Source organism: Vipera ursinii (assembly GCF_947247035.1).
Source record: "Vipera ursinii genome assembly, chromosome: 3".
Taxonomy (NCBI): Eukaryota; Metazoa; Chordata; class Lepidosauria; order Squamata; family Viperidae; genus Vipera; species Vipera ursinii.
Window position 1 is genome coordinate 178,459,043 of NC_139516.1, and position 27,467 is coordinate 178,486,509.

At 38.6% G+C, this 27,467-nt stretch overlaps 1 protein-coding gene across 1 annotated transcript in view; it reads left to right on the plus strand.

Annotated features, from left to right (window-relative positions):
- LOC310638961 (uncharacterized protein C8orf34 homolog) overlaps positions 1-27,467 on the plus strand; it is a gene marked incomplete at its 3' end in the record, with an annotated part of 92,737 nt that overhangs the window by 32,049 nt on the left and 33,221 nt on the right. The window contains exons 8-10 of the mRNA XM_083360322.1: positions 13,309-13,444; positions 24,774-24,859; positions 25,544-25,617. Of these exons, the coding sequence (XP_083216448.1) occupies positions 13,309-13,444; positions 24,774-24,859; positions 25,544-25,617 (296 nt within the window). The remainder of the gene's footprint in view (positions 1-13,308; positions 13,445-24,773; positions 24,860-25,543; positions 25,618-27,467) is intronic.

The following is a 27,467-nucleotide window of genomic DNA, read 5'->3' on the forward strand; positions in this document are numbered from 1 at the left end:
CATCCATTGCTTCTTGTCCTGCTTTCAGGTGCTTTGGAGAATAGCTTGGCTCCCTCTTCTTTGTGGCAGCCCCTGAGATATTGGAACACTGCTATCATGTCCCCCCTCATCCTTCTCTTCATTAAACTACACATACCCAATTCCAGCAACCGTTCCCTATATGTTTTAGCCTCCAGTCCCCCAATCATCTTTGTTGCTCTTCTCTGTACTCTTTCTAGAGTCTCGACATCTTTTTTACATCGTGGTGACCAAAACTGGATGCAGTATTCCAGTGTGGCCTTACCAAGGCATTGTAAAGTGGTATTAGTACTTCACGTGATCTTGATTCTATCCCTCTGTTAATGCAGCCAAGCACTGTGTTGGCTTTTTTGGCAGCTGCAGCACACTGCTGGCTCATATTTAAGTGATTGTCCACTAGGACTCCAAGATCTCTCTCACAGTTACTACTATCGAGCAAGGTACCACCTATACTATACCTGTGCATTTGATTTTTCCTGCCTATATGTAGAACCTTACTTTTTTCACAATTGAATTTCATTTTGTTAGATAGTGCCCAGTGTTCGAGTCTGTCCAGATCCTCCTGTATCTTAAGCCTATCTTCTGGAGTATTGGCTATTCCTGCCATCTTGGTGTCATCTGCAAATTTGATGAGTTCCCCATCTATCCCCTCATCCAAGGATTCAGACAACATGGAAAATATTCAAACAGTGGTAGTGGTCAAAGTACTAAATACTATGAAAGAGGTTGAAGGAGCTAGAAAGAGAAGAAAAGGTTGAAGGCAGACAGTCTTTAGGATATGAACTAATGTTACTTAGAAGGTCAGCAAGACACAAAATAATGGATTCACGTTACAGGAAGGCAAATTCTAATGGAATTATGGGAAAAAACCCTTCCCACAGATAGTTGAACTAACATCCAACTCTTTTCTTCCATTTTCTGATTGCCTGCATTTGTGCAGCCCAACTTTAATTGGAGACGGAGGTTTTACAAAGTAACTGTTTTATATGGTTTATCAGAGTGCATACTTTAAAATAAGGAAAACATTAATTTATATAGGAAATAGTTTCCTATATACAGTTAGCACTTCCTACATTAAGTGATTTATTAAAATGCATACTTTATTGTTATTCTTGAAAAAAAGTCCCAGTAAAATAACAATATTTTACAAGATCATATGACAAAAACAGCAATTTAAATAATTTAACAACTCTAACTCTACAAGTGATAGGTAGCTTGTGCCTTTTAGGATCAACTATCAACAATAAAGAAACAAGGAGAAATACTTGCAGGCTAGCATTTGGTAGACTAGCGATGAAGGTCTTGGAAAACACATTCAGGAGCTGTGATGTGTCTAAACCAGGGGTAGCTGGCTCAGGAATTCAGGGAGTTGAAATCCATGAGTCATAAAAGAGCCGAGGTTGCCTACCCCTGGTCTAAACCAACAAAGATCATAATCCTGCAAGCAGTAGTGTTCCCTTGATAATTTGTGGAAGTGAAAATTGGATTTTGAAGAAGCAGGATAGAAAGAACTGGTTCTTCAGTTGCAGCCTTACCTAGAACAGGTAGCAGTGCAGAGAGTTACTTATGCCCTTGTTTGTCCTGTGTGAATTTTTGTGATTTGCTTTATATGAGTCTGCCTTGAAGGCCACCCAGAAGGGGGGCTACAGCAAAACAGCCCAAAATGGATCTCCACCTCAAGAACAACTTGCTTCTTGAGATGATAGCTTCTATTCTCATGGACTTCCTGAAGTATTGCATTGAGCGCACCTATTGCTTTTATACATAATTTATTTTTTTCTTCTGTTGAATTGTGTCTAATTCTAGGTAAAGTAATTTATCATTCATACAAAATATAAATAGCATGGCATAATTATAAATTCCCAGAATTCTGTGTTAGGCTAGCCAACAGGCAGAAGAACCCAGAGCTATAATCCAAATATAATTGAGGGTCATAGGCTGTCTAATATTTCTTCTCAATATTTTTGATATCTACAAGGCCTTTGCTAGACTATTTTCACTTTTCCCGTTCTGATTTTTTTGCTATTTTTAGCTCCCATCATCTTAAACTATCCTTTGCCATTCTTCCATCAAACACATTGCAGACTTTTGCTTAATATGCAAACAGTTTCTATATAATGAATATTATAAGGAGGATGATTTACATTGAATGAAATGTGATTTATTAAATATTAACATTAGCTAGGTTGAACAGAATGCAGAATGCAGAATCTTTTTATTATGTGGTTTTCAGTCAGAGTTTGTCCTCTCCAATGGAGAATAACAATAAAGGGTAAATTTTCCCCAAGCAAATAATGAGAGAGAAAAAATATGCTTATTCCTCCCTGAAGCCCAGCACTTTTCAGATGTTTCTCTAATTCCACAGTGAATATATAAGTTCTGGCACTTATTAATCATTAGGCAATCTGCTGCTACTTCTGAAAAATCCTTCTGGAGCAGAACTTTTTCAAAATGAATGGGGGCTGAGCCAATGCAGCACTTTGAAGATCAGGATTTTAATAAGGCAGATTCTGTAATAGCACTGGAAAGATTGTTTCCCATTACCTTAATGGGGCTTTTGGCTGTAGTTGGTTCAGATATGTTTACATTTCCAAACAAGCCCTATTCAAAAAGCTTATGTTGGCTCCGTTTGGGAGCACTCCTTCCAAATAAATGGAGTCCATGTTCTATAATACTGCAGTGATTCATGTTGGATAAAAAAGTGTCAAAATAATATTCCTGCCTTAAATTGAATTCCCAGGAGTCCAGCTCTATAAATTAGGTTTTACTGAGATAATTCCCATTATCCCTACTGTTGTGCATAATCCAGAGATTATTAAACAACAGTAAGATTGACTAGTATGCACTTAAATATCTTTTCTGAGATAAGCATTTATTTTCCCTCTTTATCTAATTAAACTATAAGCATTAGCTACTTGGGGAGGTTTCCTTTCATCCCTTAATATTTTCAGAAAAATGCTACTTACTTTGTAGTGTTTGTTCATTTTTTATAAATAGGATGAAAAGACTCTAATTGTTTTGGAGATTTCATTTTATTTTCCTCTAAAACATGGCATGATCTCCTTGGCTTGAATTTAGAACAGACATTGTTCATAAATGCCCAAGACACTTTGGGGAAAGGAATAGTCTAGAAGAGTTGCAGGGCAATTAATACAGGAATTCCGCTTCCATACTTATTTCAGATAGAAGAAAAATAGCAAATTACTTCCCATTTGGTGTTAGAGGTTTATATTCAGCAGCCCTTGCTACAGGAGATCCTTCTGAACATATGCAGAAAACTAAGTGGCTTCTAATTAAGTAAAAGAAACTGCCTTTAAAGAGAAAAGAAAATATTCACAATATATTGTTTTTTATGCAGATTATAGATCTAATCCAACAAAGAGATATTCATTATATTTGAGGGAAACATTGAATTTATTAAGCTAGAAAGCCTCACTTTTACCTAACTATATATTTAGAGAGAGAGAAAAAACAGGAACTTATATTTGTGTCCTAAAAGTACACTGTCAATGAAGAATAGGCCAGAAGAGGAACAGGCCCAGGAAACTACGTGAAAACCTTCACAATTACTTTTTGACATTTGCACCAGTGGTCAAAAATCAGTAGATGCAAGGAGAGGCTGCACTCTCCAACAGATGGCTTTGGCATTCTTATTTCTGCCAGGGAAAATGATTGATTTCTGGTGAAATCAATCTTGGAGCTGTGATTTATGAAGAAACTTGCACAATACAAAACAAGCGCTAGAGAAAAGTTAAGACCATCATCTGTGGAAATGAAGAGCCTTACACTATTCATTTACTTTTACTGACTGTCCATAAATGTGGTTATACTGAATTAAATTTATTAAACTGATCGAGATATATACTTCACATCAAGTATGTAACAGGTTGATGCAGACCTACATCAATTAATAGAGGAAATCAGATGAGCGTCACATCTCCTTACATCTTCCAGCTTTAATCCAAAGCATATCACATAATCCATCCTGCACAATTAAGCCTACAATATAACCATATCTATTTAGATCTGAGACACACAAATGATAATTTAAATCCAGCATTTATGTAACTTTAATATCTACCCAGTGAACTAAATGAATAACTAAATGTATCAATAAAACCATGTAATTCCCCAGAAATATTGTACAAGACATAATGAGAAGACCAAAGAAGTCTGCTTGTTGTCATTATAGCTGTCAATTTCCAGCTAATACCACTCAAGTACTCCTCCTGGCCTATGCTGAGCCACCTAACTGAAAACTATAGAAATAACTTATTGTGCTGTAAAGTTACAAATACAGAAACCAGTTCTGCCTCCATATTCTCAACAATATTAGGGGAATATTCTTTTGTTTCTCCTCTGATGTAAAGTATGCCATCTTCAATCAACAATGCTCCATTATACTTTACATTAGACATACTGGCAAAAATACAAAATAACCAAATCTCACATTGGAGATGGCTGTATCCTGAAAGGAGTAGAGGTTGTTGTTTTTTAAAAAAGAACCTGCAAGACATTCACCAAAAGTACAAATACTTGAGAAGAGGAATTAGAAAAACTGATTGAATATTGAAATGGAAGAAAAGAAATTAATCAGAAGATTCAATACATTTTTCATAGTTCAGATGTGGACTAAGACAGGGGTCCCCAACCCCAGTCTGTGGACCAGTACCAGGCCACGGCATGCCAGCAACTGGTCTGCACAAACAAGCAAAGCCCCATCCGCTAGATGCAGGCAGCAGACAAAACCACGCACCCTCCAGTCCACGCAAAAACCTCTCTCTGCAGAACTGGTCCCTGGTGTCCAAAAGGTTGGGGACTCTGGACTAAGATACCCTGAAATATTAAAGACATTAGTTATTTAAGGCTGAAAGCTTGATGTCAAATATTACAATTGTTTCATGTTTGATCATCTCTAAAGTGAGTGGTTTTTCTCATTCCCATTTCCTTTGCCTTCAGACCATGAGATAAATTTAAGCTTTCTAAGGACTATAAATCTTATGAGATAAGAGAGTTCCTAAGTACTGTGGACTACAGAATTCTTTATTGATTTTGCTGCATCAGACTGACAAGAACGCATACCATGACTGTATTTATGATCGCTGTGTAAGCTGTTTTGCTTCTCTTTGACCTGACCCCAAAACAATTCTGTTTGTTCTCACCACTTCCCCCAACAGCGTGTACTTATAAAATCTTTGTCTTCAGAATTTATTTCTGTGAGATATGGATAAGACATTTTTGATATGGTAAAACTGATTGACATTAAATGTACCACAAGTTTCCCTCTATCACTCCTTCCTTCCTTCCTTCCTTCCTTCCTTCCTTCCTTCCTTCCTTCCTTCCTTCCTTCCTTCCTTCCTTCCTTCTTTCCTTCCTTCCTTTTCTTTTCCTCCCTCCTTAAGACCAGCACAACTATGTCTTTGGGAACTTTGATACAGAAGCCTTATTTCTGTCTAGCTGTTGCCACTTGAGGGCACTAATGTGTTTTCTTATGGATTCAGACAGTATCAAAAAGAAAATCTAGAAAGCTTTAATATAAAAGTTTGTATGCAGGAGATAAAAAGTGAAATAATCTGTGGCTGCAAAGATAAATTTGATTTTATTTAAAAAAATACCTTCCAAACATTGAGAAAATAACTAAAGAATTGATTATTTCATATTTTACCAGAGATTAATATAATTAATTATGTATAATTGATTGCAATTGACATATTAAAAAGTGTTTTTTCTTAAAAGAAAAGTTGACTGCAATAAAAAGAATAAACTATAGAAATTCAAAACAATTGAATAATTGAAATGAAATGTATTGAAAGACACCAAGACGAGCATTTCCATTCCATTAAAAACAAAAGTAAAAAATCTCACAAATGATAAATGTTTTCAGTTTCAGATTTTATTAAGATAATAAAATACCATAAAAAAATTACATAGACTGCCTGATATCAAGAAATAGCTCTTTATTGTAGGTATAAATAGGCTCCACTAATGTTAATTATAACATTTTAGTTTTGATTTTTCTATTGTATTTGAATTTTATATCTGATAACAGCAAGACATCCTGGTTTCTAAATTATGCTTTATTAACTACATGGAAACATTCACAACTATATTCCCATATTTGTTTGTATTTTTGTCGTTTATATTTATTACATTAAATACTGATCAATTTCCATTAACTCTGGATATTCATATCCCTATTTCCAGTTAATTTATTCTTTGCATTAGATAAATGTCGTCAGTGTCACTTATATATTTTTGCTAACTTTGGTGAGGGGATATAAAATGTTGAAATTAAACAATTAAAATTTGGGTTCCAGATTTGTGAAATAGCCAAAGTGAGAGTTGCCACTCTTTATGATTCCATGGGACTTTGCAATACTTAGAATGCTCAATATGAGAACTTATAGTCAGAATTTTAAAGTAGATTCTGAATTATCCCGGCACAATCCACAATAGGTTTAGAACTATTTTTTCTTGATAATGTTCATTATAAAATTGTTTTCAATCTGGACCCTTAAAGGTTGTTTGAGATTTAGGTAATCCTCGACTTATAACCATTTGTTAGCAACCATTCAAAGTTACAACAACACTGAAGAAAGTGACTTACTATTCGTCCTCACATTTACAACTGTTGTAATATCCCCACAGTTATAGGGCCCAACTCCCTGAACAACCAACTTGCTTAGCAATGAAAATTCTGGCCCCAATTATGGTTGTAAGTCAAAGACATAGGAGTGTGCTGTTCAATTTACTTTTAAAACCATGTCCATATCATCCAGCATTTAGTATTTCATACTAAAATATTATGGTGTGCAATATAGCCAGTCTCCAGTATTTTCTTTTCTTTTTAATTTTATTTTATTTTATTATTTCCTGCCTTTATTATTTTTATAAATTACTCAAGATAGCGAACATATCCAACCCACCTTCCTCTCCTATTTTTCCCCACAACAACTCTGTGAGGTGAATTGGACTGTGGTATGAATTATTAATCTTACACTTGAAAATGTTAAAGCATTTAAGAATTTAATTAAATGGGACAAAGTTATAGTTACAAATCGTTTGATTTGCCATATTTTATCATTTTCAGTGGAAAGCTATGTGTATATTTTCAGAAGATTACTTGGCAAATTGGCAAAGCCTGATTCTGTGTGAACCTGGTTATTTAAACTATGAGGACATGAAAAATTGACTATGACAAATTTGATTTACACTGTAAATACTTCCAGTTTACTTAGATACATTTTTTTAAAAATACAATGAAAGAAATGAATTCAGTAGTTTAGAGTTTTAATTCATTGGCAACAATTTCTTAAAATCTATTACACCTGGGTATATGTTATGGAAGTGTTCTGTCCCAGCCTATGTCCGTCCTTGTTACTTCACAAAGACAACCCCCTCTTTTAACAAGCAAGGTGGAAAACCAACCCCTTTTATTTGAGTTACAGACCTGATAATTGTCCCAAAAACAAAAGCAACAGAACACATTTTCAACAGAGAATTGTTCAAAAGCAAAATGGAACATGAGTCACACAGGAAATAGTTCACTGGCAAAGCAAACACAACATGATCTCTTAAAACTGGAGTCCTTTGCAAATGGTTGCCTTTAGCAACCAGTCCTGCCCACACATTCTCTTTTTGTTATGCAGCCCCAAGGTGGTGGCTTCTCAATGCCTTCTCCTCCTCCCTTGGAGTTGCCCCATTGCCTCCCTTTGTCCTACTCATATGGCCTGTCTGCATTTACAAGCATCTATAATGTCTTCCAGCTGTGCGTCCTCAAAGTCTGACTCAGCTTCCCAGCACATCTGGGTTTCATCCTCAGCATGAGTGGAGAGGCCAGGTTCTTCATCAGATTGTAAGTCCAGGGACTCATCAGAGCCTTCTTCTGACTCTGATGGCTCCCCAGGCCCCTCCTCCTCTGATTCCCTGGACTCAGTTGCCGGGATCACAGGCTGGCACAGAATCACAACAGGAAGAAATGTATTGAATAAAAATAGCTTGAACAATAGGCTGCACACTTACACCTATCTACTGTAGATTGGTTTTCAAAATTGAATAATTTAGAGAAAAGATTTTCTAATCTGACAGGATAATATTCTGTGTTTCTAAAAATATAGTGTAGTTTTCAGTGTTTTTTGCCTCCTATAATCTGTTGTTGAAAGCTATGGTGCAGGTTTAGACTTTTCTCATGACATTTAAATCTTATTGAAATATGTTTGAGAACTTCATGGACTTGGGGGAGTCAATCTTTGTCGACCACAGCCCGGAAGGCCCTAATAATTATAGAACTGAGGGCCCATGGAGTGGTGGTCAGTTACAACCTCCAGGAATGGCGGAGCAGCAGGGGACTTGGCCGTTAGCAAACTTGACTATGATGGTTTGTTATCTGGTTTTATTTCTGCCTTTACAATCGACTGTGCATTGCCCTTTACACAATATCCCCAAAGGATTCAGAGAACTCTGGGTATTAGCCATCGTGAGAGGGTGGCTTGAACTTACATCTGCTGCCCCTAGAGGTGAGAGCTCTATGGGGCATGCTATACCCAGAGCCGTTGTTCCAGACTACCATCCCCCTGAGAACTGGCTCTGCGGCCGTCGTGAGAGGACGGTGGTGGGCCTGCCTGGGGGGTTTACCCAGCTGAGTGGCAGCGGCTGGATGGAGGCCTGGGACACCTATCTATCCTCTGAATAGATCCTCCTCACGGACTATTATCTATGGACTGCCTTCTATCCGGACTGCTTCTTATGACTTCCTTTAAATATTCTTCCACGAACTTGTTCGCCCTCAGGGGTGCTCCCCCTTCCTGGGTGCGACCCGCCTTTCTAGCCGATTATAACCTTGAGGAAGGGCCCATTTATTGGGACCCTGAGAGTTGGCTGGGCACGGGTAGGGGCCTTTGACGTAGACCTAACAAGCGGCCCCTGATTATTTTCTTGTCTAAATTTTTTAGGGGGTTAGGGAGGCGGGAGGGTTCTTTTGGTCATTTGGACAAGGGGGGCGGTCCAACAACCTTTGTTCAGGCCAGTGCCGATGTAGATCGCAGGGGGGAGGAGCGGGGGTCGGTTGCCTCCGGGGCTTCAGGGTTGGTCGTGGGGTTACCTATTCCCACGACATCAGGGAATGGCAGCAGATGTAGGAGCAGAGGGCCGTATCGATCTCAGGGAAGGCCTCTCCACTACTTACAAGCGGTGGGGCACTCCGACCCTCTGGCTCGGCCCCAAGGTCCCAGGAGTGAGGGTGTGCAGCCTCCTGAGCTCCGGCTGGTGTACTTGAATGCCAGGTCTGTCGCTAATAAGGCTCCTCTCGTCCGCGACTTGGTCGAGGGTGAGCAGGCGGACCTGGCTTGCATCACGGAGACTTGGTTGGGCCCAGAGGGCGGGATTCCTCTGGTTGACCTTTGCCCACCAGGTTTCCGGGTGCTACACCGGCCTCGGGCTCAGGGTAGGGGTGGGGGTGTGGCTGTTGTTATGAGGGAGACCTTGTGTCCGCGGGAGGCCACCGTTCCCCAGATAGTCGGGTGTGAGTCTCTCTTTCTGAGATGCGGCCCTGGTGCGCAGTTGGGCTTGCTGCTGGTGTACCTTTCGCCTAGTCACGCAGCAGCAGCCCTGCCTGAGCTGCTCGATGTCCTCTCTGGGCTGGTGATTGAGTTCCCGAAACTTATAGTTTTGGGGGACTTCAATCTACCATCGCTGGGAGGATCATCTGAGTTGGCTCGGGAGTTCATGGCTTCCATGACGGCCATGGACCTGACACAAGTAATTTTGGGACCGACTCATGAGGGAGGCCACACCCTTGACTTAGTTTTCTTATCTGGACGGTGGTTAGATGATCTTGGTGGGGGCTCTCCAATTATTATGCCCCTGTCATGGACCGATCATCATCTCCTGCGGCTGGTCTTCCGTTTTGCCACCCCCTGCCGTGGGTGTATGGAACCAATTAAATGGTACCGCCCCAGACGCTTAATGGATCCCCAGAGGTTCCAGGCGGCGCTGGGGTCCCCACCTGCCTCCCTTGCTCACAGCTCGGCGGATGCCTTAGTGGAAGCCTGGGAAAGGACGGCCACTGAGGCTCTTGACCGAGTTGTACCCCTGCGGCCCCTGACCCGGTGCAGATCCCATCGAGCTCCATGGTTCTCTGCGGAGCTCCGGGAGATGAAGCGTCAGAGACGGGGCCTAGAGAGCGGTTGGAGATCCAGCCGATCCGAATCCGACCGATTGCGACTAAGAGCCCATATTAGGTCTTATCTCGCTGCGATAAGGGAGGCGAGGTCTAACCACTTCGCCATCCTTATCGCGTCCACAGATAATCACCCGGCCGCCCTGTTTAGGGTGACTCGCTCCCTCCTAAATCAGGAGGTGAGGGAGGATCCCTTGCAGGGTCGTGCCGAGGAGTTTAACCAGCATCTGTCAGACAAAATCGCTCAGATTCGGACCGGTCTGGACTCTGACTGGGCAGAGTCTGGCGATCAGGACACGGGCAGTCTTGTTGATACCATCTGGGATGAGTTTGATTCTGTGACTCCGGAGGAAGTGGACAGGATCATGGGGAGGCTGAGCACCACCACATGTTTATTGGACCCGTGCCCTTCCTGGCTGGTTTATGCAGCCCGGGAGAGGACATGCAGCTGGTTCCAGGCAGTTATATCGGCTTCTTTGAACGAGGGTAGCTTCCCCGCCGTCTTGAAAGAGGCGGTGGTGAGGCCCCTCCTCAAGAAGCCTGCCTTGGACCCAGCTGTATTGAATAACTTCCGTCCTGTCTCCAACCTTCGCTTTCTTGCGAAGGTTGTTGAGAGTATGGTGGCACATCAGCTCCCTCTGGTCCTGGATGAAGCGGATTATCTAGACCCGTACCAATCGGGTTTCAGGCCCGGGCACAGCACGGAGACGGCATTGGTCGCGCTGGTGAATGATCTCTGGAGGGCTCGGGACAGGGGACATTCCTCTGTTCTAGTCCTATTAGACCTCTCAGCGGCTTTCGATACCATCGACCATGGTATCTTGCTGCGGCGTCTCAGGGGATTGGGAGTGGGAGGCACGGTCTTACAGTGGTTCTCCTCCTTTCTCCAGGGACGTTCGCAGTCGGTGTTGGCAGGAGGGCAGAGGTCGACCGCGAGGTCTCTCGTTTGTGGAGTTCCTCAGGGGTCGGTCCTCTCGCCTCTCCTGTTCAACATCTACATGAAACCGCTGGGTGAGATCATTCGTGGTTTTGGAGTTGGGTATCATCAGTATGCTGATGATACCCAACTTTTCCTTTCGACCCCAAACCACCCCAGTGATGCCCTCAACGTGATGTCCCGTTGCCTGGAGGCGGTTTGGGTCTGGATGGGGAGGAACAGACTTCAACTCAACCCCGACAAGACTGAGTGGCTTTGCATACCTTCATCCCGGGTTTATTCGGACATTCCACCTCTTGCTATGGGGGGTGAACTATTACCCCCCGTAGATAGGGCTCGCAACTTGGGAGTCCTCCTAGATTCACGGCTCACCTTGGAAGACCATATAGGAGCTGTGACTAGGGGGGCTTTCGCCCAGGTTCGCCTGGTGCGCCAGTTGTGGCCCTATCTAAGCCGGGATGATTTATGCACGGTCACTCATGCGCTCGTGGCCTCTCGGCTGGACTACTGCAACACTCTCTACATGGGGCTGCCCTTGAGGACCACCCGGAAGCTCCAACTGGTACAGAATGCAGCCGCAAGAGTTGTGTTGGGAGTCTCCCGATACTCCCACGTTACACCTTTGCTCTGTGAGCTGCATTGGTTACCAGTTGCCTTCCGGGTGAGATTCAAGGTACTAGTAATGGTGTTCAAAGCTCTCCATGGCATGGGGCCGGAGTACCTCAGGGAACATCTGCTGCCGGCATCAAGCTCCCTGCGCCCTGTGCGTTCCCACAGAGAGGGCCTCCTCAGGGTGCCACCGATCAGAGAATGTCGATTGGTGGCCCCCAGGGGGAGATCCTTCTCTGTGGGCGCTCCGGAGCTGTGGAATCAGTTACCGGTAGAGCTCCGGATGGCGCCCGATCTTCACTCCTTTCGTCGCGATCTCAAGACGTTTTTGTTTGTACAAGCCGGCCTAGCCTGATGGGGATTGGTGGGGTTTTTTATTTTTTGTATTCTTAATTTTAACTTTGGGGTTTTATAATTGAATAGTAATTGTTTTAAATTTGGGCAATTATTTAATTTCTTTTTAATGTTTGTATTTCGTATTCTATTTTTGCCCTGTGAACCGCCCTGAGTCCTCAGGGAGAAGGGCGGTATAGAAATATTACTAAATTAAATTAAATTAAATTTGCTGAGTGAAGATAATATATTCTCCACATAAAGCTTCCATATCAGAAATAGTTTCTTATTATGTTTTGAAGAATTGGCAGCGCAAACGAAAAGGTACAGAATTTTATGTTTTAAATCTTAGCCTACATTATAAGAATATATAAATCCATAGAGCATTTTAAATAAATTATGCAAATTGAACTCATAAAAAATTCATAAAGATATATATTACCAAAGCCTATTTTAAGAGGGCTGATCAAACAGCTAATTTCTTAATCAAGCATCAGCCTCCAAATACTTAAATGGAATTTCTTATTAGCCTATGCATCTCTGATTATTTGCTGTAATTGTGAATTTCGTTTGAGTATACACAGAGTTCTTTTTGTCCAAATTAAAGAGAAATTACTATTTTGATATTGTTCATATTCTATCCATCATTTCACAAGCAGAAAAATGCTTTTTAAAATGCTTCTTGTAGTTTTTTGTCTCTAGACTTAAAGATCAATCTCTTGTTGCTTCTTTAATCTCAAGTGGTTAAAATCTAATTGGATCTATGGAAGTTTATTCTCTTAACTGAGCTTGATGTTTATCTTGTCTACACACACACTACAAACTGGGCTACTTGAAGGATGAGAATTCCTTGGTTGTCTTTATTCCACATTATTTTTGCAATCCTAAGAAGAATGGGAAGGTTACCTAAATGAAGGATCTTCAAATGCTCCCCTGACCTTCCCTCCCAAACTGCATTGTTTACTTGCTCTCCAGAATCTGACTTTCTTGCATTCTTCCTTGTTCATCAAGGTCAGCAGGAAGCAACTGTCAGATCACATTCAGTGGGCAACCAATGTCATTCAGAAGCATAGTCTGTGGCAATCAGGAAACACCCAGTCAGCAATTTCTTCTTTTATAATGATTATATTGGATTATATTATTTATATTATTATTATTTATATTATATATTATTTATATTATATTATTTAAGTGCTTAACTTTACTTTTATTTTAAAAAACATTTCCTTTACAGAAGATCTTGATGATTTAAGAATGGAAGGAGTAACCAGTATGGTGTCTACTGGAAGCAAATTTAACCAAACTCGAAGTTCACATACAGCTGAACCACAAGCCAAAGTCACCCTGAACATCTGTGCAAGATGTGCCAGGTAAATATTAGTCAGGCATTTACAGCACTACCTGCTGGGTTTGGAAAAGAGAAAGATTCACTTTTATCTTAGCTATTCTTCTTCTTTATTGAACTTATATGCTGCTCACCTCGTATAGGTACAGAAACTATCCATTTATTTGAAGCTTCATTGGATGTGAGGATACAGAAGGTTTAGAAGGAGGAGCTTTAATCTGAATGAGATGAAGTCATTTGGAATAATGTGTTTTACTTTTCATACTATTGCTACCGTTTCCTACTATTGCTGTTGAATGTACAGGTAGTCCTCACTTAGCAACCGTTTGCAGTCATGATGGTGATGAAAAAGTAGTTTTACAACCAATACCCGTATGTACAACCTTTATATCACCTCTCTCTCTCTTTCAGTCAGGTGTTTGCCATTGCAGTCACATTGTATGCTTTTTCCTGTGTAAATTGTGAGCAAAGCCACTTACCAACCACTTTGCTTACTCTCTGAATTGCTAGTTGCTAAATGAAGACTACCTGTATTTAAGATAGAGATAGAATTGGTGGCCTTGTTTTTACAACATTAACAGTAAAAGCATAGCAAATTGTTACAAGACAACCTTACATCATAGCTTGGAATTATTTTCATTTTTCGGCCTTTAACTTGGATTAGTTTGCATTCCATAGCTGTTTGAGGATGATCTAAAGTATATGCAGGCTCAGAAATACACCTGTGTAAATGAAGATTTGGTTGCATGGATATCTTCTGGGAGTTCCTGAAGTTGCTTTATAAATACTGCATAATCCTAAATCTTTGGAAAGATCAAATCAGAATGAAACTCTCCTGGCTTTGGCAGCTGGAACTCATTTTTTCCATATGTAGTGTGACAGCCAAAATTTGGAGCACCAAAATCAATTGAAAAGGTAACATTACACATCCTTTGATTTCTTTTTTCCAAACTTCATTTTCAAGCAGGGCTTTTCATCAGCAGTATTAGCCAACTCTGTTGGTAAGTGGTGGAAATGATAAAAACATTACAGGGTAATGGTAAGTAGTCTTTACCAACTTCTTGTTATTTCCTGTCAATGTGATACAAATATTACAAAGTAATTGTTAAAGAGGTTAGTGTACACTTTTTTGACAACTTGGTGCTCTCCTATATCATTTCCATTTCACAAACAAAGCTAAATTATCAATTCCAATTAGTAATAACAGAAAGATTGTTCTATATATGATAATAATAATAATAATAATAATAATAATAATAATAATAATAATAATAATAATAATAATAATTTGGAAGGGACCTTGGAGGTCTTCTAGTCCAACCCCCTGCTCAGGCAGGAAACCCTATACCATTTCAGACAAATGCTTGTCCAGTCTCTTCTTAAAAACTTTGAGAGTTGGAACATTCACAACTTCTGGAGGCAAGTTGTTCCACTGATGAATTGTTCTAACAGGAAATTTCTAGGTTGCTTCTCTTTTTGATTAGTTTCCATCCGTTGCTTCTTGTCTTGCCTTCAGGTGCTTTGGAGAATAGCTTGACTCCCTCTTCTTTCTGGCAACCCCTGAAATATTGGAACAGTGCTATTATGTCACCCCTAGTCCTTCTCTTCATTAAACTGGACATACCCAATTCCAGCAACCGTTCATTATATGTTTTAGCCTCCAGTCCCCTAATCATCTTTGTTGCTCTTCTCTGTACTCTTTCTGGAATCTCAACATCTTTTTTACATCATGGTGACCAAAACTGGATGCAATATTCCAAGTGTGGTCTTACCAAGGTATTATAAAGTGGTATTAACACTTCACATGATCTTAATTCTATCCTTCTGTTAACGCAGCCTATCAGTGTGTTGGCTTTTTTGGCAGCTGTAGCATACTGTTGGCTCATATTTAAGTGATTGTCCAATATTTTAATTAAAAGACATTTTTGGAAAAAATATAAACAACAGTACCAATGAACTTAGATATATTATAAGTCATGTAAGATGTATGACCTCACATTTATAATTAGTGTTATATTTGTATATTTACTTCTTTGGGAAAAATATTTCTACTCTATTAAATATTAGGCAAGTAGCAAAGTTTAAAATACATTTAGATCCAAATTACTTGAAATGATGTATCTACAAGTTTTTTCTGTAAATAATCTTTTTTTCAAGTCCCTCTGTTGCCTAATTTCTAAAACAGTTTGGAGGTAGAAAAAATGGATTCTGTTTCCGGAAATGATTGTCAAAGCAGACTCACGCAAGTGCAAGTTTTTACTGGTCCTGATAACTCTGAGCTTTAAGGGAGCAAAGGTTCAATACAGTTTTCTCAGTTCTCAAATGATCCAGCCCCTACAGCTGGGTCTACAAGCAATATTAGGTTTCAGAGAAATGATTTCTATTGCCAGAAGATGTTTCTGTTTCAGATTTTCAGTAGATTAAATGAATAAAAAAGAATGGCAGACAGACAGTTTATAAGCATTGCATGTTGATTAGCTCTAGAAATATTTGGTCTACAGAGAAGTACAGAGTATTATTACTAAAACATATTATAGAAATATGATAGATCCAATCCCATAGATTTTGTGTATGTTTATTCTTTCCTTTGCAATGTTTGTAATAAACCTTTAATTGCCACTTCACTTGAGCTCATTTATATGTTCTCTTCATAATATATTATTAAATATCACATCAATCATTATTGGGAATAGAGAAAAATCTCTTAAAAAGTGGAGGCATTTTTGAATGAGTGAATTATGAAGCAAAAAGTAGAAATCACTTCTCTTATATGCTCAGAAGGGCATTTATCTGTATAAGCACAGGACTAGCTTTCCTGATCTCAGTTTGGTATCTTTGAATTTAGTGAACATTTTTCTCAGAAACATAGTTAGGGCAAGATAAGTAATTGTATAGTATAAACTATTTGTTTACATGCGTTTAAGTGTTTTTAACTTCAGTACTCTTGTTTAAATGATGGCTAAATAGTAAATATATACAGTGAACTAGAAACAGTAATTTTGAATCCCATGCTGCTCAGCCATTTTCATGGTGAACACCCTGTGAATTTCTCTTGTGAAAGAAGTGTCTGAGTCTAATTATCTCCAAACTCCTAGTTTTATCATGGACAAATAGGAGAGAAGATTTATTTGCAGCTTAAACAAAATCTCACGGGACCTGTGAGTGATGGATTTTAGAGTTTATAGTTGTTAGTACATGATTGTTTATGATTGCTTTTTATATATATACCTTGTATTTAGCTCTGGGAAGTCGGGGGGGGGAAGGGGGGAGGGGGGAGGTAGGGGGGAGGAGGGAGGGGGAAGGGGGATTTTTAAAGGAAAATTGTATGTTAAAACTTTTCAATAAAAAAAAAAATCTCACGGGACCTGGAATTTCCCTAGCTGACCCCATTTCCCCACTGAATCAGTCCAAAAATAACACATTAAAATGTTAATGTGATAATCAAAGCATCCCCAGTTTTAAAACATTCTAGAGATTTTCATAAAGAATTGCTCTCAGCATAAGGGAAATGAAAAATACCTGTCCATCACTTTTATAATGTATGTTATATATCTATCTCCTTGCAGATTTTGTTTCAAACTATTAGAAGACAAATTTACAAGAATAACTTGTTTTGACAAATTATTTTCCAGAGGTAAATCTAAAAATCCAGTTTGACTTTTTTTTCTGAAAAACAAAAAAATCAGCGAGATTTTAAATAGTAACCTTTCAATAGATCAGATCAGCTAGATCAGTTTCTAACCCAGCATCTTCACCACTATACCAAACTGGCTCTCTTACCACACTTGACCTTGATACAAACATTACATCACCCAGAATGCTAACAGTAAAACACACGAATCCCAAATTCAAAAAACAACCCAGCCAAGCAAACCCAAAAGCAAGCATGAAGCTCCATACACCCACGTACTGGAAGAGCTCTGACTTCAGTTGCTATTGGAAGATGATTAAAGTAAGGGCTTGTCTAACTTCCAATGCAAAGTCAGATGAAAGGGCCAGCACAGCTACAAAAAAAAGCAATGCCTCCATCCCTTGACTCTGTATACTTTCAAGAGTTGTGAACCAAGTTCAAACCAAGGATTTTATCAAGTTACCACCATCACATGAAATTGCCTTGAACCTGCAAGAAGAGCCCCTGGTCCTTCTTTCTGGTGCAAAGCCAGCTTGTCCTTCTGTGGCGCACCTTGGGAAGCGCACAACCATGTCCCACCACAGAATTGGTAAATTGACAGCCAAACTACTACGCTGCAGTACCATTGTGGTCTCCTGGCTAATGTAATAATGCCATACTCTAATAATAATAATAACTATTGTGTATTATGCAAACCCTATAACTTGGATATATATTTTCTTATGGTAAAAAATATTCTGAAAAGAGTTATAATTATTTAATACTTTCGCAAAACCTGACCATATATAATTTAACACCAAGATTTTATATATTGTTTTTTTCTATCATGTAAAAAAATAGCTTCCTGTTATTGGCAGGAATTTCAGCTTTGGGGGGAAAAAGAATCCCAGAGAAATCTTGATTATCTTGCGAAGGGAATAAGTAAACTCATTTATAGTACAAAAGAGCAAGTGTTCCGAAAAATGAGAGAAAGAGAAAGGAAGGGAGGAAAGGCTATGTCCATCCTGTAAACATGAAATTACTCCATGGGGAAAAAAGTTAGAAACCAAATGAACAGGGCAACCTTCAACATTTTTTTAAACACTGCCTTCAAATCAATAGTTCTTTTATTTCCAATATTCATTATATCTTACTGGAATCAGGTTCTACTACTAACCATTATTAATTTTGTTTGAAAATCTTAAGTTGTGAAGAAATCAGGATATGGTGAGTTCCAGGCTCCTTAGGCATGAAAGCCAGCTGGGTGACTGGATCAGTCATTTTGTCTCAACCCAACCTACCTCACTGGGTTGTTGCTGTGGGTATCAAGTACCTTTCACCTCCTTGATTTGGAGATATATATATATATATATGTTTCAAATGTTAACTCTTTAGATTACCTTGCTAGGCCCCAAACATGGGGCAAATCTTTATTTCCTGTTTTCAGCCTATCTTGAAGGCTATCGAACAGGCAGTAGTCACACCGGACAATTCCTATATTTGTGTAAATTACTAACAAAGAATTAAAGGGAAACTGAAATGCATATGGCTGGCTGATGATGACTAATGAGTCAGAAATGCATTTCAGTTTCCCTTTAATTCTTTGTTAGTAATTTACACATATATATATATATATATATATATATATATATATATATATATATATATATATATATATATTGTTTTCGTAGATTCTCGCGGGTGTCTGTATGTGTAGATCTAGAGTCTCGGGTTTCTTCCCGCGTTCCTTTCATCTTCAGAAAGTTGTGGCGACGTTTCGACGAAATCCCATCCGTCATCATCAGGCCGGAGTGTTCCTCCTGCTGCTTCCAGGAGCAATGCGTGGTCTGGCTGTTCCTTTCCTTCCAACTGCCGGTGGGGCTGTGTTCTGACTGGGTGGAGGCGTGGCTGCTTTCTGATTGGGTGGGGGTGTCCTCCGATTGGGTGGAGGCGTGGTTGTCTTCTGATTGAGTGGAGGCGTGGCTGTCTTCTGATTGGGTGGATGCGTGGTTGTCTTCTGATTGGTTGGAGGCGTGGCTGTCTTCTGATTGGGTGGGGTGTGTTCTGAATGGGTGGGGTTTTTTGTTGTGTTGTAATATCCTGAGTGTTGTGATTTGGTGTCCTGAGGAGTGGGCTGTGTAGTGGCCTCCAGAGCTTTGGTTTGGCTCCGAGTTCGAGGACCTGCTATGTATCTCTGGTATGGGTCAGTCAGGTTCGTGTGTGCGTTCTTCTGCTTGGGTGATGGCACTTTTGCTTGACTTGTTCTGTCTTCTGTGTGGGGGAGTTTTTGTTCTGGGTGTGGATGAGTCTTGCTGGGGCTGGTGGCATTTGGGGTTGTTTGTTGGTTTTTTAAATCCTTGTTTGCTGAAATTCGTTTCTCTATCAATGCTGGTTTCCAAATGTCATGTAGGCGGGAGGTGTCGTCTCGCTTGTTCATACTGTCTGGGTGTTTTTCTATTTCAATGGCTTCTCTGATTATTCTGCTATTGAGATGTTCTATTTTGGCGATTGTTTTTGTACCTTCAAAATTGATGTTGTGTCCCGTAGTGTTTATGTGTTGTACTAGTGAAGATGTGTGATCTTTCTTCTGTACTGAGTTCTTATGTTCTTCTACACGTACCTCTATTCTTCTGTTAGTCTGTCCGATGTATGTTGCTGGACAGGAGGCGCATGGGATTTGGTATATGCCCTGGTTTTCCAGTTCTATTTTGTCTTTGGGATTTCTCAGGATGGTTGATATCTTTCTGTCAGTGTTAAATGCGGTTTTGATGTTATGTTTGCGTAGACAAAATCAGTAAAGTACTACGCAAACATAACATCAAAACCGCATTTAACACTGACAGAAAGATATCAACCATCCTGAGAAATCCCAAAGACAAAATAGAACTGGAAAACCAGGGCATATACCAAATCCCATGCGCCTCCTGTCCAGCAACATACATCGGACAGACTAACAGAAGAATAGAGGTACGTGTAGAAGAACATAAGAACTCAGTACAGAAGAAAGATCACACATCTTCACTAGTACAACACATAAACACTACGGGACACAACATCAATTTTGAAGGTACAAAAACAATCGCCAAAATAGAACATCTCAATAGCAGAATAATCAGAGAAGCCATTGAAATAGAAAAACACCCAGACAGTATGAACAAGCGAGACGACACCTCCCGCCTACATGACATTTGGAAACCAGCATTGATAGAGAAACGAATTTCAGCAAACAAGGATTTAAAAAACCAACAAACAACCCCAAATGCCACCAGCCCCAGCAAGACTCATCCACACCCAGAACAAAAACTCCCCCACACAGAAGACAGAACAAGTCAAGCAAAAGTGCCATCACCCAAGCAGAAGAACGCACACACGAACCTGACTGACCCATACCAGAGATACATAGCAGGTCCTCGAACTCGGAGCCAAACCAAAGCTCTGGAGGCCACTACACAGCCCACTCCTCAGGACACCAAATCACAACACTCAGGATATTACAACACAACAAAAAACCCCACCCATTCAGAACACACCCCACCCAATCAGAAGACAGCCACGCCTCCAACCAATCAGAAGACAACCACGCATCCACCCAATCAGAAGACAGCCACGCCTCCACTCAATCAGAAGACAACCACGCCTCCACCCAATCGGAGGACACCCCCACCCAATCAGAAAGCAGCCACGCCTCCACCCAGTCAGAACACAGCCCCACCGGCAGTTGGAAGGAAAGGAACAGCCAGACCACGCATTGCTCCTGGAAGCAGCAGGAGGAACACTCCGGCCTGATGATGACGGATGGGATTTCGTCGAAACGTCGCCACAACTTTCTGAAGATGAAAGGAACGCGGGAAGAAACCCGAGACTCTAGATCTACATATATATATATATATATATATATATATATATATATATGTGTGTGTGTGTGTGTGTGTGTGTGTGTGTGTGTGTGTGTGTATGGGATAAAAATGGAAATGAGGGGATGGGGGAGGGAGAAATCAGTGTCAAAGATAAGCTACACAGAGGGTCACTTTGCCTTCCAGAACAACAACAACAACAACAACAACAACAACAACAACAACAATAATAATAATAATAATAATTATTATTATTATTATTATTATTATTTAATTTCTATACCGCCCTTCTCCCGAAGGACTCAGGGCAGTGTACAGGGCAATAATATCTTTATCATATTATGGAATGATATCAAGGAAAGAGCCAATTTAATTTTTAATGCTTATGAACTTTAATTTTTCACACATCCTGGAAGTGGGGAGCCCAGCTTTTTCTGGATAAGCATTTGGGTTAGAGAAGCTGGTTTTGTGAGTATCTAGACACCAGACCTCTTTGAATTGCAACCAGAGATATATTGGTGATTACTGGTGGCCCATAACAGGTGTTACATGCTGCTGACAGGTATCAACCAGCAGGTGGGTCACACATTTTGGACCAGTCTTACAGTCTGAGAGATGTTCAGAATTAGTCTTATGTTACAGCATATTGCAGTAGTCTATAGAAAACACACACACATATATGAAGCTTGTAGTATAGAGATTGTCCTCGCCTTACAATAGTTCATTTAATGACCTGTTGAAGTTACAACAACACTTTAAAAAGTGACTTATGACCGTTTTTCACACTTACAACCATTGTGGCATCCTTATGGTCAAGTGATCAAAATGCATACGCTTGGCAACTGACTCATATTTATAACAGCTGCAGACTCCTGGGATAATGGGATCACTTTTTGCGGCCTTCTGACAAAGTCAGTGGGAAAGCCAGATTCAGTTAACAACCATATTGCTAACTTAACAACTGCAGTGATTCACGTAACAACTACAGCAAGAAAGTTAGTAAAATGGGACAAAACTCACTTAATAAACATCTAGCTTAGCAACAGAAATTTTGGGCTTAATTGTGGTTGTACGTCAAGGACTATCTGTATAATATTGTTTATATTAGGAAAGGATTACAACATTTAACATTTTTAAAGCATTGTATACTAGTGCTAATCTAATACTAATGTTAGCTGTTTTGTAAAAGGATAAACAACCACAGAAAAAAGGTCTATATATTTTAAATGATGTCTTAAAGTGCAATAGATGGAACAGAATCTGTCTCATGCAATCTCTAATAAGGGCATACTGATCTTGCTTGGAAGACCATGGTAAATAGTCTAGAGTTATTTGTTTACTGCAGAAGCAGGTTGAATCTATATACCACAATTAATTTAAAAGTAATTTAAATTTAAAAGTGAATCAGAACATTTTTTGCTTGTTTTTAACCAACAATGAACAGTTTTGTGTTTGTAAAATATATTTTGTAAAAAATTAAAGTTAAATAATTCCTAGCAGGTATCTAAATCCTTGAATCCCTGAAAATTACTGGGAAGCCCCTACAGCTCATAGAGCAGCATTGTTATATGTACATAGTGAGAAATGTCAAAACTTCCTGTGTTTCTGCATTCTGGATCGGCTGCAACTTATGAATGCTTTTCAAAGGACAGACCCATGTGGACTCTGTTATAGTAATACACAGGGAGGTGATTAAAGTATACATCACTTTATTGAAGGCTTCCTAGTCCAGGAATAAGCAGAATTGATTGCCAAGATGAACCTGTGCAAAGGCCCTCTACCTGTGGCTGTCTCTGCTCTTCAAGCAAGAGCTATGTGTGAGTCCATGAGGACACCTAGATTGTGTACTCTGACTGGAGAAATGTACCTGCTTTACAGACTTAAAGTTGAAAAATCTCCAAAGTTGAGAGGCCTTAAAATCTTAGACATTAATTTTGTCAAGGTTGAGCTGAAATCTGTCCTTTCCCATCCACACTTCACTGTTTTTAGGCATTGAAAACCCCCTTGGCAGCATTGCTTGGTTGACTTAACGTGGGTATACTGATCATACCCCACCCACCAAAAATTTTAAAGTTGTTCTTACCTGGTATAAAAATTGTCTTAAATTTGTTTTTCTGTGCCTTCAGTTTAGTATTTTGAAATTTTAGAATTCTGTATTTGTGTCTTTTTTAACAACAAAAACTAATGGATTGTATTTGTTTTGTTTTGATTTTGGATTTGATTTTTTTAAAATAGAGTTTGTACTGTGGATTTAATTTTTTTAAGTACAGATTGTACTGTTAGATACCATAATATTCATACTGTAAAGAAATCTCTTGGTATATATTCATAATTTTAATTTTTCTTATTTTTCTACAGATAATTGGTACTTTTAGTTGCCAGAGAAATTATACCTAAAATTGCATATCAGTGGTGCCAGGCTCAAAATATATGGTAGTCCAGGCCATATTAATTAATGGCATCACTTCCTGTTGATGTGAAGTTTTGTATTTTTAGGATTACTGATTTAATGTTTTACGAATAGAAAAATATTTATACTTTATGTGTTAGGACGCTAAATTTAAAAATGAGCCATTTTTGTTCTGGTCCCCTTAAGCTTTGGCAGTATTGGCCTTAGCCTAAAGCTGACCCCACACATTAGAGACTGGCATATCTGAAAATTTTAAATGCATATAAGAGGGAATATAACAGAACCTGCAATTGTCCTTTTTCAAGATTAAGGGACCCCAGAGTTGCAATTCTAAAATGTTTGATGTATGACCAAAATCAGATTTGAAACAAGAGAAAATTAACTAAAATCAAATTAGACCTAATGATGAACCAAAATGGCAAAAAGCTGGATTTTTCAAAAGTTAAGTATTCACTTTTGTTTCTGAATATTTTGATTTGCTGCACTTACTAATAATGCAGGATATACACTAGCCTAGGTGATTTCTAAGATACACCTAGCTTTCAGTTTTATGAAATGTTTTAAAATAGTTCAAAGACGTTTATGTTAAGTCCAGTATAAGGTATTTTTAATCTTAAGAAGCTTAATTATTATGTTTTTGGTTATGAAAATTAAGGTAGTCAACTTTTGCTTAGAGTTGCACAGTCACGTGTCCAATGATAAACATTAATAGAAATGTTTAACTTTGACTTTTGTTCTTTTGGGGAGAAGGGAAGTAGGCAGTGGGCAGAGGCTTAAAGCTGTAAAACAGATGTTGTGCTTTATATAGTCCCAAAGAGTAAACACTCAGCCTGAGGGGGATGGGGGTTTTCAGGCAGGCATTGGATCTTCTCCCTCAGTCTCTGATATGAAGTGTTGATGTGAGAAAGCCTAAGTTCAAGCAGGAATAATGGAGATATGATAGCAGTTTGGGTGCTAAAGTGAGGGAAAACTTTAAAAAAAGCATATTTCCTTGGAGCATTAGAGAAGCCATATCCTATGGGAAGTATGCCTATCTACTTTAATGAAACATTTAATGAATATAAACATCATTTCATATGCGTTTGTTTGAACTGGCCAATGAGGAATGCTAAAAGTAGCAGCTAGCTCTTATTTCTTTTCTCCTTCTTCTTCCCTTCCTGAGTTTAATTTTTATAGAAGAATATTTTTCCCTGAAAGGCCACTTCGCAGGCAGATTTATCGCTAAGAGAAATTCAAAAGCACATAAGAGAATAATAACAAAGTATAGGGCACTTTGATTTCATGAGGTACTGTATGCTCCACAATTACACACACAATTTTCTCTAGAGCTTGAACTAAGCCAATTAAGTAGCTCAATATACAAAAGACCTGTAGAATCAGGGGAATAAATAAAGGCATCATTAAACTCAGATTTGCATGATATTTGCATATAGAAAGTCTCTCTAATAGCAGTGCCATGTTTCTGTTTTTAATCACCTAGATTGCAAGGAGATACTCTGATAGAAAATGCAGAAGATCTGCCTGTTGTCTCTCATACATTTGAGCAAGAAGGACCAGAGTCTGTTGGTAATTTTTTGGATTGCTTTATTTATTTAGTTGTTACCTTTGTACCCCTCCTTTACCTGAGGAGTTCAAGAAAAATGTTATGAATCAATGCTTGGAAATAATTAAATTCTAGGTGCTGAAAATAAATGAAAAATGCAAACCATGTACAATGGATAAAACTGGTGAGGATGACAATATGGGTTTTAATTTCAAATAAATGGATTTTATATAAAAAAGGTTATATAAAATGACTTTCCTAGTTCTTTTTATACAATGAGGTCATCTTACATTTTCAGCTTGAAAGCTGAAGTTGAGTTGGATTTGTCTTAGTTGGAATCTTGTTTTTCTCTGGTTAAAGCAAAAACATCATCCCACATAATAGCAATAACAATAGTATTTGGACTTATTTACTGCCCCATAGTGCCTTACAGCCCTCTCTAAGTGGTTTATAGAGTCAGCATATTTCTCCCAACAATCTGAAGGATGGAAGGTGAGTCAACCTTGAGCCCCTGCAGGATTGAACTCCAGACTGTGGGCAGAATTTGCCTGAAATACTGCATTTTAACCACTGCACCACCAAGGGTCCTACCTCCGTGAATTAACATCTAACATTATCCATAGTAACTTTTTAAAAAGCTAACAGATTATTGGGTTGATGTTACTTGTTCTCCTAGTTTGATATTCTTCTTTCCCTGTTTTGAACAGTATCAGAGCCTGGGACAGAAATATTAATGGACAGTATTGATGAATTGGAGAATGTAAGCCAAGCAACTGAGCGGGTAAGAAGAACACTTTATAGGTACTATCTTGAATATTACATAATACATTTCAGTTTATTTCCAGTTCACCTACATGTAATAATGAATAGAAAAAAAGCATCAATTAATATTTAATAATATTTAAATAGTTAATATTTTAGTCTAATGCTCATAGTGCAGGCCCATTAAAGATTAAATTCAAACTTTTAACTGGTCAGTATACATAAAAACAAAAAATATTTTACCTGTGCAGCTATCTGGATTCAAAAGGGAAAAAGTGATCCAGTGCTCACAAGGATATGCACATTATATCTGCTAGCACTTTCTTAAATGAAATATTTTTTCTGGGATTATGTGCAAATACTTTAAGGAACTGCCATCACTTTGCTTATGTGAACTCTGAATTATTTTTTTCCTTTGAATCCAAATATTTGCATGTATGTATGCATATATACACACACATATACAAACATACATATACATATATACATACATATATACACACAGAGACATAGATATAGGCATGCACACACAAACACAAGACAGACAACTGCATTAACTGGAAAATGTTACCTGACAGAGTACTTGACATAATCAGTTGAATACTGCTGACCTGGGAAGTGATCAACTGCTTTTTAAAAAAATATATACTTAGTTTGAAATATAAACATTGTATTATAAATATGTTTATAATTATATTCTAAATATAATAGCCCATGCCATTTAAATCTTTAACGAAAATTAAGCTGACTATGACTGTGAGAGTATACAAAAAGATCTAGTCTGCAAACAAGGAATTGTTCTGTTTGGATAATGGCAACTAAGAAAATAATATCTAATATAACATATAAGCATAGATATATTATTATACTATATTATGCTATATTATACTATATTATAATGTTAATATAACATCTAAGAATTTTAGCTTTTATTCTTCAGAAATTAAAGTGACATTCATTTCTCAAATGCATTTATATAGCAGCATTAACTATGCTTTTTAACAATGGAGATAAGCTTAAGCAGTTGTGACTTGTTCGTGAGCTGAACTAGTGCAATCACATTTTAATTGTGGATATTGTTTTGCAATGTGCTGCAAAATTTCAATACAAGGTTTACGGTTTGAACAGGTTAGGAACAAAATCAGAAATCTGACACTTGGAAAGTAAGCCAAATTCACATTATTGTTAGTAAGGCACACTAATATCTTTATTTCTATCTTTTCATATTTTATTTTTATTCAACAAATCTTGTAATTTTTAACATTATATATAGGATACAGTCTAATACAGGTAAAACAAACCCAATTGAAAAATAAAGAACTGCTCTTCAGTTAAATCTAAGAGTGATGATATTTACCTTTAACTAAATTTAAATGGTGTCTTAAATGTTGGTCTACAACCTTTCCTTCCTTCCTTCCTTCCTTCCTTCCTTCCTTCCTTCCTTCCTTCCTTCCTTCCTTCCTTCCTTCCTTCCTCCCTCCCTCCCTCCCTCCCTCCCTCCCTCCCTCCCTCCCTCATTAAAGATGGCTGTGAATCTCAAAAAACCTTTTCTTTCTTTTTAAACAATGTGTAACATGGCAAACAGTTTTATATTTTGACAATGGAAAGTCATATCTGGAGATAAAGGGTATTGTTTCAGCCAAGTAAGGATTCCAGCTGTGAAATTGTCTTTTAAACTCTGGAGATCAGAGTTGATGAGGTCATCCAGGTTTCTCCAATATTATAGTGGCGTCAAAAAGTCAACATGCACTGTGTTTTCTGGCAACCACAACATTATTTATGTAACTACAACTAGTCTGCTTTTCTCTCTTCTTTCTAAAGTTTCATTTTTTAATAGGAAAATAAAAATTATGGTGGTCTCTTTGGAAG